Source organism: Sus scrofa, chromosome 6 (assembly GCF_000003025.6).
Source record: "Sus scrofa isolate TJ Tabasco breed Duroc chromosome 6, Sscrofa11.1, whole genome shotgun sequence".
In the NCBI taxonomy this organism is placed as follows: Eukaryota; Metazoa; Chordata; class Mammalia; order Artiodactyla; family Suidae; genus Sus; species Sus scrofa.
This window is the reverse complement of record NC_010448.4, coordinates 52,968,196-52,982,960: the sequence shown is the minus strand read 5'-3', so window position 1 is coordinate 52,982,960 and position 14,765 is coordinate 52,968,196. Positions and strand designations below refer to the sequence as shown.

Genomic DNA, 14,765 nt, shown 5'->3' with positions numbered 1-14,765 from the left:
CTGGAACCTCCACATGCCTCAGGAGCATCCCTAGAAAAAAAAAAGCTGGGGACAGGAGTTCCCTGGTGGCCTAGCAGTTACGCAGTCAGTGTTGTCACTTCTGTGGTACAAGTCACTGCTATGGCAAGGTTCGATCCCTGGCCAGGGAACTTGTGCATGGCAGGAGGGCAGACCACCTCCCTCCAAGTCTACATTTCTGATTCTCTGGCATCACTAGGTCCACACTCCCCCAAGGCTACAGCTGGCTGGTGCTAAGTGCAGTTGCCCCCCTTTAAATGGGGCAAGTGTTGGCCCTGTCTGTCCAGACTCCTCCCTTCAGGACAACATGCATGCTTCCCTTGCTGGCAATAGTTATGGCCTGTCCCCTCCAAGGCCACAGGACTTCTGAACCTTGACACAGCACCCTCCCTGACCACCCCCAACCCATACCTTTTTGACCATGGTTGTCTCAGATGAATCAAGTTTGGCTCTCTTGGTATCAGGTCCATCTTCTACTCCTTGACTAACTTTGGCAACTTTGGTTTTCTCCCTAGAGGGTGACAAGGGGAGGGGATCAAGTTCTAGCCTACTAATCAGGCCATTAGAACAAAAAGAATATCACCAGCTCACTGAGCAGGATGATATTTAAGAGCAAAAGGTCGTATAGATCTGGGTTCACATCCCAGCCTGGCCACTGATTACCTGATGTGGCACTTAGCCACTCTGTGGGAGTAACAACCCTTGCAGGATTATTGAAAGAGAAATAACACACTTAGCACACTGCCCAGCACATAGTAAGTTCTCAGTAAACTTTGTAGACATTCTACTTGAATCCTGTGCTAGAGAGCTGAACTTAATCCCTTCCCCTGCCATAAGGAGCGTACATTAAAATCACCTGGCCTTCTTCCCCTACTGACTTGCTTTTTTGTCTTTTGTCTTTTTAGGGCTGCACCCTCGGCATATGGAGGTTCCCAGGCTGGGGTCCAATCAGAGCTGTAGCTGCCACCTAAGCCACAGCCACAGCCACACCAGACCCAAGCTGCATCTTCGACCTACACCACAGCTCACGGCAACGCTGGATCCTTAACCCACGGAGCAAGGGCAGGGATTGAACTCACGTCCTCATGGATACTAGTCGGGTTCATCAACCACTGAGCCACAACGGGAACTCCTACTATGACTTCTTTATCCATTTATAATGTGCACAAAGAACTAGGTTTTCTTAAAGCCATAAAACATTAGTTACGAGAGACTTTGAATGTTTGGCCTTCCCCCATCTCAATTTCAGAGGCAAGAAACTTGTAGACCAGAGAAATTTCAGTGACTTATCTGAGACTCTGAATCCAAGAAAGCAGTTCTTGACTCTCAGTGGAGGCTTCACCTACCTCACAGGGCCTCTCTTCACCTCGCATCAGCAAGGTGGGTGGTCAAAAGTTACAAACCCCAAACAACTCATGTACTTTAACAACGCTGGTGTCATCTGCCATCTTTCATCTAGAAGCTACGAGTTCAAAACTGCAGGTCCCCTCATGAGAATCACCACGGTCTGCAACCTCAACGTTTAGAGAGGAGATCTGTTTGCTCCACCAGAGCAGTTTCTGGACCCTGGAGCTTTCCCAAGGTGGACTGTGGTACAACATACCTCCAGAGCCACCCATCTAACTATTTAATACTCACTTTACTATCGCTCACCCTGAACACAGCAAACCCGAGCTGGGGAACGAATGTTTACAATCCAAACACGTCTCCCCTAGACAGACTGTGGCTTTACCACCACAAGGCCAGACTGATCAGATAACATACCCCTGTGGTGTGCTTTCCTCATGCTCTAGAAAAGGCAGGGCCATGTCTCTTGCAATTTGAACATACAATCCACGTATTCAGTAAGCTGGTAATGAACTGGTTTTCCAAAATGCTAAATGTTATAGCAATCTACTTTGCTTAAATGGCTCATTTCTGATCAGTAAATAAGACTACATTTTGAAGAGTTCCCATTGTGGTTCAGTGGTTAACGAACCTGACTAGTAACTGTGAGGTTGCAGGTTCCATCCCTGGACTCGCTCAGTGGATTAAGGATCCAGCGTTGCGGTGAGCTGTGGTGTAGGTCGCAGATGCAGTTCGGATCCCGCGTAGCTGTGGCTGTGGTGTAAGCCAGTGGCTACAGCTCCTATCAGGCCTCTAGCCTAGGAACCTCCATATGCCTCGGGTGCAGCCCTAAAAAGCAAAAAAAAAAAAAACAAAAAAACAAAAAACTACATTTTGAAAATGCTATGTTCTCTCCTCCTCTCCCCAAACTTACTCCACAAATTCATGCTCTCCAAGATTGGCAAATGTGTATCCGTGGTAGCCAAAAACATCTCCTGTGAAGAATTTGATGCTGTTTTTGTGACAGATCTGGTCAACTTTAACTATGACATCCCTGGAGCAGCAAGTTAGACAAACCTGCAGAAAGAAAGAAAGCAGCTGGGTGTGAATTGTGCAGACTGTGAATCACTGCCCCTGATGTCTAAATAAATCTTAATGAACAGTCTCTCTGGGCATCGGGCATGTCTAAAAAGCAGTTTCAAACTGGTACAACAGGTTCTTCGGATGCTATGAAGACAAAAGAAATGTTTCAGTGTACAGAAAACGTAAATTATGAGACCGTCACTTTACCTTCTGCAACCAGAACGAGACGTGTTTAGCAGGAGAGTGAAAGGCATTCCATGAACTTGCTCCCCTAATTCATGAACATATATAAACCACACTTCATAGTTTTCATGAAAAGACAATAGTAATATAACTTAGAGTGAATTATTTCTAACTTACTAAACCTATTAAAATTGGAATAAGCTATAGGGAGAAGCAAAACTAGTTTCTGAAATTCACCTAAAGGTCATGTTTAAATACAAGGGCATTTTTCCTTCCTTCTTTTGATAGATATGTTAAGATAAAGAAGATAAACAAGTCCTATTGAGATTATTTTTCCAGTTTTCGATGTGAAACTTTATCTGAATTTAAGGACAAAAGAAAAGGTTACAGACCAAGTGACCTCCCATTCAGACCTAGACAATGAGCTGGTGATTCACTCAGTGGAATTATCAAAGTGGCTCTGACACCTCTAGGTTGTTTTCCAGTAAATGGAGGTATTGGAAACAGCTAAGTTTTAAGGCACAGAACATCGGTCTCTTCTGGGGAGAAGCTTTGTGATCAGGGCCAAGAAGACACCTTCTAAATTGCACATGTTTTCTTCTGAACACTGAAAGCTGGAAAATCACAAAATGATATTTTCATTTGATAAACCCCTTTGCTCTTGTCTGGTAGCCTGAATACTGAAATAACGCTTACAGAGAAATATGAACCTCTGCTGCCATTCAAAGGGTGCAGGCACCCGAGGAAAAAATCAAAGAGATAAGACAGCGGCAGTTGAACATACAACCAACTGACCAAATGAAGCCCTGAAGTCAAAAGCGAGTGTTAAAACCTCAAGGACCGGTCAAATGTGGCTCAAACACAAGGACGTCACACTTGCCCCGTGAACACGTGTGATACAAGCCAACAAACCCCTGGTTTGGTTCCAACTAAGCTTTCAAGGGACACCTAGAGTACACCAAATGTGGTTATTATGGATAAAGACATGAAGAGAGGACTTAGGTCCAAATGGAAAATATTCCAGTACCTGAACTTACAAAATAGAATGATTTTTTTAAAAAGGGACAAATGCACAGATGATCACCATTCCAAGCCCACATTTGAACAGATGCACATATGAAATGTAACAGTGTGAAAAACAAACTACCAAACCCAGATTTCACTCTTTCATGTAATGGGCCTTTCATTTAAAAAAAACAAGTAGGTCATGTGCGACTACTTCATGGTTATCCAACATTTGTGAAGCTTTTCCAGGGTACAGGGAACCACGTCTGAAAGGTCACAGATACTGAACAGAACTTAACTTCTCCTTTCACCTCTGCAAAGATTTGGCAGTGAAATCAAATGAGGTTGGACATGGCTCATTTGGCTTATGACTATAGTGATTTTGTCTAGTTATCCATGGCAACATGGTCAAAGTGGCTGCGTGAGCGAGACATAGACAGACCAAGATCAGGTGTGCTCTTTTTAAAGACAAAACACAAGCTGTAGTTTGATATTTCTAACACACACAAAAAAATGACTCTGCTGCAAGAAATTAATCACCAACTTGTTAAGCTTTCAGGAGAAAACATTTGCAATAAAATGTATAGAAGCTACATGCAAAGATTCTGGATAGAAGACAAAACACCAATGACGAAACCTGGTCTTGGGGAAAATATGCCCAAAGGAGAAACCAAAAGATAGCAACTCAGGAGTTCTGGTCGTGGTGCAGCGGAAACGAATCCGACTAGGAACCATGGGGTTTCAGGTTCGATCCCTGGCCTCACTCAGTGGGTTAAGGATCCAGCGCTGCCGTGAGCTGTGGCGTAGGTTGCAGACAGGGCTCAGATCTGGCATTGCTATGGCTGGGTGTAGGTCGGCAGCTGTAGCTCCGATTAGACCCCTAGCCTGGGAACCTCCATATGCCGCGGGTGCGGCCCTAAAAAGACAAAAGACAAAAAAAAGATAGCAACTCACAAGCAACTACAGCTGATTCAACAGACTGGATCTACCTACCAATACACTCAATATACTAAGGCAACACACTAATAAAGCATACACACTAAGGCAATGTAAGACTTCCATCTGTAAGGCAACAGACTAAAACTAAAGAACAGAACAGCTTATAAATCTACTTGGGAAAACACTCAGATCTGAAATTCTAATGCTCCAGTGTACCTAGTATATATGCCACTAATGCTTTAATTTGCTGAATTCCCACCGCAGATTTTACATTCCCTATGAAACTTACAGCATCGAACTGAGTGAAAAATGACTCGGGTTTGTTTTCTATATTCTCAGTGTCCACCTTCACATCCACCATGGGGTTGAGATTCTGTGCTCGCTCCAAAGAGGCTTCAGCCCTGTTTCGGCCAACAGACCCAGTTCGGATCAGGAACTGAGCTCCAGGGTCTTCTGGTGATACCTAGAAATATATATATATATATATATATATATTTTAATACCTAAATTTAGGGGGAAAACAAATGGATTTTTCCATTTTGAAGGATAACTAAAGTATCTACCATTTAATTGTATTACTACTATTCCTATAGGAATTTGCCCAATGCAGAGTTCCTATACTCTCTCCTTCTGAGATTTTAAAACATATTTAACGGAGTTCCCATTGTGGCTCAGCGGTAACAAACCCCACCAGTATCCATGAGGATGTGGTTGATCCCTGGCCTCACTCAGGGGTTAAGGATCCGGCATTGCCATGAGCTGTGGTGTAGGTCACAGACACAGCTCGGATCTGGCATTGCTATGGCTGTGGTGTAGGCCAGCAGCTGCAGCTCTGGTTTGACCCCTGTCCTGGGAACCTCCACAAGCTATAGGTGTGGACCTAAAAAGATAAAAAATAAATAAAACAAAGTAAAATAAAATAGATATTTAACTTTTCTTTTGGCCTCACCCATGGCATGTGTAATTTCCCAGGCCAGGGATCAAACCTGCACCACAGCAGTGACCCAAGCCACTGCAGTGAGGACAATGGATCCTTAACTCCAGGAGCCACAAGAGAACTCTCAAAAACTTTTTTTTTTTTTAAACTGGGCATTCACAGTTAAAGAGCACCCCCTTGTGTTTATAATGAAAATTCACTCTAAACAAGAAAGTCCTTGCTTCCTTAAGTAAGTTTGTAACTGAAAATTAACGATATGACATAATTATCAGTGCTAAGAATTAACCGAATACCTACCATGTGCCCAACTCTAAACCATGTAGAAATACATAAGGAGTTTAAAGGATGTAGTCCCTACTTACAAGTGGTTTAAAATCAGACCATGAGATCCTGCTGTATAGCACAGGGAACTATATCTAGTCATTTGTGATGGAACATGACGGAGGATAATGTGAGAAAAAGAATATACATATATATATAATACATATACATATATATAATGTATGACTGGGTCACTTTGCTATACAGCAGAAATTGACAGAACACTGTAAATCAACTACAATAGAAAAAATAAAAATCTTAAAAAAAAATTAGATCAATGCAAATCAGACACAATTAAGAATGTTTGAAATAAACTCTTATATTCAGTCAAAACTCGGACAGGAGGAGAGATGAGGGGAGGCTGGAGCAGAGGGATAATTTCACTTATAAGGCCAGATGTCAGCAGAAGCCTCAAAAACAGATAATATTATCACCTGACAGCCACCAATAGGATTACAGATTTCACTATTCAAAATACATTTCTTGGGGGAATTCCCATCGTGGCTCAGTGGAAATGAATCGGACTGGGAACCATGAGGTTTCAGGTTTGATCCCTGGCCTCGATCAGTGGGTTAAAGATCCAGCGTTGCCGTGAGCTGTGGCGTAGGTCGCAGACAAGGCTCAGATCTGGCGCCGCTATGGCAAAGGCCAGTGGCTACAGCTCCTATTAGACTCCTAGCATGGGAACCTCCATATGCCAGGGTTGCGACCCTTAAAAAAAAAAAAAAAAGACCAAAAAAAAAAAACTTTCTTCACACAAAAAACATCTAATATAGGAGTTCCCTGGTAGCCTAGTAGGTTAAGGATCCAGTGCTATCACTGTACCAACTTGGGCCACCTCTGTGGCACAGTTTGATCTATGGCCCAGGAAATTCTGCATGCCAATGGCACAACCAAAATAAACAAAAACCCCCAAAACACCTAATTTAACCATTAATCTCCATGTCTGACCTCACCACCTTCACCAAGACTGGGGTCAGCAGAAGTAATTGTCCTCCTCTCCTGCCAACCAGCCACAGCATACACTCTTCCTTCCCTCCTGTTCAAAGCCAGGATCCTGACCTATCCTGCACAATTCTTCAGGGATCTCACCACATACAGGGATTGTACAGCGTGACGGTTAAGAGCAAGGCTCTGTGATAATTCAGGTTGGATCCAAATCTTTGATTCAAGTCCTGGCTCAACCACTTAAGTGTGTGATCTTGAGTGAGTCTGAGGGACTCATACCTAACAGGTGAGGACACTTACTCATCACTCTACCAGTGTCAGTCAGTACCACCCATGCTCCGCTTCTTGGCCTCAGAGAGCCTAGCTCTCCTTCTCCCTCACTGGACATTCCCATCTCTACATGGACTCTCTGAGGTGTGGCTGTTCTCAGGACTCCACCTCAGAACCACTCATCCTTTCACTCTATACAGCTCCATAAGCCAACTCAATGCCTTTTAGTTTCTACCAAAAGCTGCTGTTATTTCTCAAATTGTCTTTCTGCTACAGATTGCTTTCTGATCCATCTGAGTCTTATTTCCTCTGGATATCCCATAGGCCAATTATATTCGATTCCTATATCGTTGTTTCTGTTGATGAGTCCACCAGTGACCCATCTGGTCACCAGAAACCTGGTCTTAGTATCCTTGACATTTCCAGGTGAAATAGCTAAGTGCACGGGCTCTGCCAGGAGTCAGACTGCCCAGTCCTGGTTGTACCACTAACTACTGTGACCTTGGGTAGGCCAATACTTGACTTCCTTTTCCTCTGCTTTCTTATCTGTAAAATAGGAATAATCCCTACATCTCAGAGTTGCTCTGGGGCTAAACGAGACACTATAACTAGAGTTCTCAGAGCAGTGCCACCACCTACAGTGTCAGCTGCTGTAGTTACTCCTTACTCTCCTGTATAGGATCCCACTGATTCTGCCACCTAAGAGATTCTCACCTCTGTGGGCATCTTGCTATACCCATCATCAATGCCATTCCTCAGACCCTTTCCATCTCTCACCTCAACTACTAAAGCAGCCTTCTGCTCCATATTTTGTGCCAACCATAGCCTACAGAGTAACAGTGATTTATAGAAAGCCCAATGATGAGGTCACCACTTTTCCATCTGAAACTCTCAAACAAATCCTCATCACTCACAGCAGAGCTTACAAGCAGGCCCTTCATGTCCTAGACCTTACCTGCAATCTACAACCCCCCGACCCTTGTGGGCTTCACACTCCAAAAACAGCTAACTGCTTGTTATACTTGATTTCTCATCATACTGTTTTGGGCTAACATCCCTCGCCCAAAGCACAATTCCTTAAACTTGATAAACTTCTACTTGTTTTTTAAGATACAGCTCAGTTCAGAATTCCAGGAAGCCTCTCATGTCCCCCCTGCCACAACCTGAGTCAGATTGCCAGTTCTGGCTTCCCGGTGGGGCGGGGGGGGGGGGCTGGAAATGGAAACAAATCTTTTTTTTTTTTTTTTTTGTCTTTTTGCTTTTTGCTATTTCTTGGGCCGCTTCCGCGGCATATGGAGATTCCCAGGCTAGGGGTCTAATCAGAGCTGTAGCCACCGGCCTACGCCAGAGCCACAGCAACACGGGATCCGAGCCGCATCTGCAACCTACACCACAGCTCACGGCAACGCCGGATCCTTAACCCACTGAGCAAGGGCAGGGACAGAACCCGCAACCTCATGGTTCCTAGTCGGATTCGTTAACCCCAGCGCCACGACGGGAACTCCGGAAACAAATCTTGTGCATTTTGTATCACCAATATTTCAGGACAGCCAGCAGGTGCTTTGGATGCTTGCTAATGTAAACAAAATGAAAAACTCCAAGACGCAGGAATTAACATCTTCATTTTATAGATGAACAAACTAAGTTTCTAAGAGGTTAACTACCCTGCTCAGCTTAAGAAGGTAGGATCTGAGCCCAAGTCTGCATGATTTCAAAGCTTTTGCACATGTAGCACCATCTCCCTGGGATATCCTAGTAAGGGAAAAAGGCACAAGCAAAATCCAAAAGGCAGAACAACCAAAGAGTGTTCATGAGCTCTTAGATTTATGAGATGGAGTCAAGCTAGGTAAATTGACTGGGATTAGTTTATAAGAAGCCAGTGGCAGGAAAATCTCTCATGGCACAGCAGGTTAAGGATCTGGTGCTGCCACCTCAGCTACAGTCCCAACTATGGCACAAATTCAATCCCTGGGCCGGGAACTCCCACATGCCATGGGTGCAGCCAAAAAGAAGCCTGTGGCAAAAAAAAAAAAAAAAAAAAAAAAGAGTCAGTGGTTCTCAACCCTCCTTGACTTTGAGACTTTTTATTTTTAAATAAGTCTGCAGCTATTCAAAAGCTCAGATGGGATTGAGAACCACTGTTTTAGACTCTGCAGTGGAAGGCAAGTAGAAGGCTACGTTGTAAGCCCTTGAAGTGAAGCAGGAAGGGACGACAATCAGACTGTTAACTCCAACAATGGGTGGCATTCGGCACTGTGCTGAGGTGGTGTGAACCACATCACACACCCTCAGTATCATACCACCGTTCCCTAATCTCAGATTACTCAACCAAATGAGGAAGCTAGCATCCTACTATGGTTTCATTTTTCCACACCAAGGGCCTCCAAGTCTTGGACCATCCTTCCTCAGTCTCCACTCCTCCACACAATGCAAACAAATTCTTCCTCTGGATGGGGTGTTCTTGCCACCAGGGGGCACTGTGGTTGGGGAGATTTCAAAACAGCAAAGGTTAATTATCTGGCAGCTTACTGGAGAGGATTTTCTTTCCTTAGAAGGTTTTGAATTCAAGTCTAAAATCAATTTGTGACTGTGATATTAAGTCAGCCAATCCAAGTTTCTCTCCATATTGTAGGATAATTAAAACAAACAAAAAAAGACCTCCAGATATTATTTTCTCCTGAGGTCCCAAATAAGGTGATTTTTTTTTGGTGTTCTTTTTTTGGAAGTTCCTGGGCCAGGGATGGAACGGGAGCCTCCACCGAGACAAGCTGGATCATTACTCCACTGAGCCACAGCAGGAACTCCCTAAACAAGTTGAGTTTTTAAAAAATTTCATTGAGGGAGTTTCTGCTGTGGCACAACAGAATCAGCAGCTTCCTGGAAGCACTGGGATGCAGGTTTGACCCCGGGCGCTGGTACAGTGGGTTAAGGATCCTGAGTTGCCACAGCTACGTCGGCCTAGGTCAAACTGCAGCTCAGATCTGATCCGTGGCCAAGGAACTCCATAAGCCACAGGGTGGCCAAAAGAAAAATAAATAAATAAATAATAAAATAAAAACTTTATTGAGGAATTCCCACTGTGGCATAATGGGATATGCAGCGTCTCTGTAGCACCAGGACACAGGTTCAATTCTCAGCCTTGCACAGCAGGTTAAAGGATATGGTGTTGCCACAGTTAATTGCAACAGAAGTGACCCTGGCCCAGAAACTCCATATGCTATGGGGTGGCCAGAAATAGGAGAGAAAAAAAAATTCACTGACATTTACTTTTGTCTACAGAAGCTTTCCTGCACACTGCGTGTGCTAGTTATTAGCATGAGACAGGACCTCTGCTTACTGCCTAAAAGGAAAAAAAGACATAAATAACATCATGTGACAACACATTTTTAAAATATTTTACCTTTAAAGAAAAAAAAATAAAAACGCAACATGATTTCTGGAATTTGCTTTAAAAAACTGTCCTTTGAACCTCCTGTTGTGGCTCAACAGGTTAAGAACCTGAAACAGTCTCCATGAGGGTGCAGGTTCAATACCCGGCCTCACCCAGAGGGTTAAGGATCCAGTGTTCCTACAAGCGCAACATAGGTTGCAGACGCGGCATGGATCCGATGTTGCTGTGGCTTGGTCTGGCAGCTGCAGCTCTGATTTGATCCATAGCCCAGGAACTTCCATGTGCCACAGGTGCAGCCATAAAAAGAAAAAAATAAATTAATTAATTAAATTTAAAAACCCACCAAAAATACAGGGGGAATGAGAAATTAAAAAATCAACAAAATATTGGTATCTGTAGAAGCCAAGTGGGTGGGGTGTCAAATATTATTCTACTTTTGAATACATTTGAAATTCCCTAGAAAAGAAAACCAAAATGTCACTGAAGCATGAGAATGTAGACAAAGAAGCAGTTACTTTCACTTTAGAGAAAAGACAGGTCGGAGAAATCTACATAGGGAGCTTCTGTCATGGCTCAGCAGAAACGAATCTGACTAGTATCCATGAGGATGCAAGTTCAATCCCTGGCCTCACTCAGTGGGTTAAAGATCCAACTGGAGTGGCTCAGGTTGCAGTGGAGGTGCAAGTTCGATTCCCTGTATTAAAGGATCCAATGTTGGGATTCAGTACCTGGCCCAGGAACTTTCATATGCCACAGACACAGCCATTAAAAAAAAAAAAAAAAAAAAAAAAAATAGTATGTATTCCTGAGCTTTACCTCAGACCTTCTGAAGTAGAAACATCTGGGGTGAAAACTACACCCTAACAAAGCCCCGAGGCAATTCTGAATTTTAAATTAGTTATTCTCGATCCCTGGCCTCACTCAGTGGGTTAAGGATCCCGTGTTGCTGTGGCTCTGGCATAGGCCAGCAGCTACAGTTCTAATTGGAACCCTAGCCTGGGAACCTCCATATGCCACGGCTGCGGCCCTAAAAACAAAAAAAGACCCCAAAAATAAATAAATAAATAAAAATAAATTAGTTATTCAGGTGATGTATAGGTACAAACTGGAAAACCATTCCTCTACCCCTACCCCTCACAGTCCCCCCCCAAGGGAAATCTTAACTTCACTTTACAGACAGGCAAGCTCAATGAGGAGACAGTCTCCACTGGCTGACCACCTAGAACATGGTGGAGCTGAATTCAAAGCCAGCACAGTCTGCAAGGGCCACAGTGCCATTAACACCAGTCCACAATCCTGAAGGGGCAAGGAGGAATGCACAAGATCACCGCGGGTTTATACTGAGGGGGGCAGACTGCGGAGGAGAGCGATAGGTGCCAGAACATCTCACCTGTTCATGATCCAGCATGGTTAGTCCTTTCACTCCAGCCAGGATGAGATTCTTGGCAATTTCAGCCCCGAGTCCCTTCATGCCGACAAGAAGCACCCGGGAGGCCCGAAGCCTATAAAGCAGACATTGTCAATGGGATGATAGAGAACAGCAAAAGTTCCCTCCATCATTGAAAAACAAATCAAGACAAAAATAGGGAAATAATCTCAGTTTTCACTAAATGCACTGAAGCATGGAGGCCTCAAATCTAGGAAGAGACAGGCTTCAATCTATCCTACAGAGAACAATTCATTCGACAAATATTTACTGAGCACCTATTATGCCAGGCACCCCTCCGAGGTGTGGAACTACAGTGGTGAATAAACAGACATGACCCTTGCCCTCCCAGAGCTTGTATTTTGTAGAGGAGACAAACAGAGATACATGTCAAAAAGTGATGAAAATCAAACATGGATCAAGAATGATGGAAGTTGCTATTTTAGTCAGACTGATCATCAAGGCCTTCCCACAGAGGTGCTAAGCCAAAATCGTAAAGCCAAAAAAAAAAGAAATGAAAGAAGTTCCTGCTCTGGCACAATGAGATCAGCAGCATCTAGGAAGCACTGGGACTCAGGTGCTTCTTGAGTCAGATGTGTTAAGGATCCAGTGTTGTTGCACCTATGAATCAGGTCTTGACTATAGCTCGGATCTGATCCCAGGCCCAGGAACTACACATGCCTCAGGGAAGCCCCCCCCCCCAAAAAATATATATATATCTACATATATAGATATAGATATAGATATAGATATAGATATAGATATAGATATATATAGAGAGAGAGGGCATTCCAGGTAGAGAAAACAGCAAGCGCCAAAGCCCGGAAGCAGGAGTGCTTGGCATGTTTCAGCAACAGGAAGGAAGAGCAGCTGAATGAAGAGCAGAGTGCAAAGGAAGACTGGCAGATGAGGCTGCAGACAGAACCAAGGGCCACGTCAAGAAGGCTCTCACAGGCATCGTCACAATTCTAGATTTTAGTCTAAACACAATGGCAAACCATGGGGGTGGGGGGGAGCATGTTTGGAACAGGAAGAGTACCACAGTTAAGGTGAGAAAGGATGATGGCCTGGACTAGTAATGATAGCAGAAGACAAGGTGAGAAGGGGTAGAGTTTGGCTCTGGCACACAAAAACATGGGGCACAGGAGCTCCCGTCATGGCTCAGTGGTTAACAAATCCAACTAGGAAACATGAGGTTGCGGGTTCCTTCCCTGGCCTTGCTTGTGGGTTAACGATCCGGTGTTGCCATGAGCTGTGGTGTAGGTTGCAGATGAAGCTCGGATCCTGCGTTGCTGTGGCGTAGGCCAGCGGCTACAGCTCCGATTCAACACCTAGCCTGGGAACCTCCATATGCCGCTGGAGTGGCCCTTGAAAAGGCAAAAAAACAAAAAAAAAAAAAGCGTTGTGGCACAAAATCTGGGAAGTGTTTGGATCTGAGTCTGTAAAGTGACAGACAATAAGGCTTAAAAAAAAGGTAGTTAGGAGTTCCCCAGTGGCTCAGATGGTTAAGAACCTGGCATTGTCACTGCTGCGGCTTAGGCCACTGCTGTGGTACAGGTTTGATCCCTGACCAAGGAACTTTCGTATGCTGTGGGCACAACCCCCCCCCAAAAATAATTAAATAAATAAATAAATAAAATAAGATTCCCATTGTGACTTACTAGGTTAAGAACCTGACTGGCATCCATGAGAACATGGGTTCGATCCCCGGTCCTGCTCAGTAAGTTAAGGATCTGACGTTGCCGTGAGCTGTGATATACAGGTAGATCAGGCTCAGATCTGGCGTTGCTATGGCTGTGGTGTAGGCCGGCAGCTGCAGCTCCATTCGACCCCTAGCCTGGGAACTTCCATATGCTGCAACTACAGCCCCCAAGAAATAAAAATAAATTTTATTATTATTTTTTGTTTTGCTTTTTTAGGGCGGCACTCATGGCATATGGCAGTTCCCAGGCTAGGGGTCGAATCAGAGCTACAGCTGCTGGCCTACACCACAGCTCATGGCAACACAGGATCCCCAACCTACTGAGGGAGGCCAGGGAGCGAACCCATGTCCTCATGGATACTAGTTGGATTCGTTTCCACTGTACCATCACATGAACTCTAAAAATAAATTTTAAAAAGGTAGTCAGAGGAGTTCCCGTCGTGGCGCTGGGGTTAACGAATCCGACTAGGAACCATGAGGTTGCGGGTTCGGTCCCTGCCCTTGCTCAGTGGGTTAAGGATCCGGCGTTGCCGTGAGCTGTGGTGTAGGTTGCAGACGCGGCTCGGATCCCGCGTTGCTGTGGCTCTGGCGTAGGCCGGTGGCTACAGCTCCGATTCGACCCCTAGCCTGGGAATCTCCATATGCCACGGGAGCGGCCCAAGAAACAGCAACAACAAAAGACAAAAAGACCAAAAAAAAAAAAAAAAAGGTAGTCAGAGGTTGGGCTATCCCAAGAAGTTTGGACTTCACTCTGAGCTCAGTAGAAAGCAGTAGAGCACAAGATTTCTTATTTGAAATCCCCTGAACCATAAGTGTTTCAGAATCAGAATTTTATGATTATACCTTATGAAAAACCCCAACAGGATCTTATGCAGCACTCTGTAATAAGCCCATTAATATTTATGCAGCAAACGTATGATTATTCATACTGAAAAGGATTAGTAAGAACTAAGAAGTCTCATGTAAATTCAAGTTCTGCTGGACAATGAGTTTGCTACTAATTTAAGAAGTAAGTCCATTCTCATCAAGTAACACTATTAGGGAGAACATGCAGAAACTCTTTACTGAAAATGGTTCTAATAATTATGGACATTTGCATGTCAATAGATTATAAGTCTTGAGTGGGAATTATGGCTGATAAAATCAAGTCCTATATTGCTTCTTGATGCTAGAAATTTCAGATTTCCTTCAAAGATACGACCAAAAATAAAATGGG

At 44.1% G+C, this 14,765-nt stretch overlaps 1 protein-coding gene across 2 annotated transcripts in view; it reads right to left on the bottom strand.

Moving 5' to 3' along the window:
- SAE1 (SUMO1 activating enzyme subunit 1) overlaps window positions 1–14,765 on the bottom strand; it is a 69,665-nt gene that overhangs the window by 44,178 nt on the left and 10,722 nt on the right. The window contains exons 2-5 of one of the 2 annotated variants that reach the window (XM_003127243.4): window positions 11,812–11,923; window positions 4,844–5,017; window positions 2,279–2,421; window positions 430–529 (exon numbers count right to left, since the gene is read on the bottom strand). In XM_003127243.4, the coding sequence (XP_003127291.1) occupies window positions 430–529; window positions 2,279–2,421; window positions 4,844–5,017; window positions 11,812–11,923 (529 nt within the window). The remainder of the gene's footprint in view (window positions 1–429; window positions 530–2,278; window positions 2,422–4,843; window positions 5,018–11,811; window positions 11,924–14,765) is intronic. The other variant, XM_013998531.2, reaches the window with a different exon arrangement.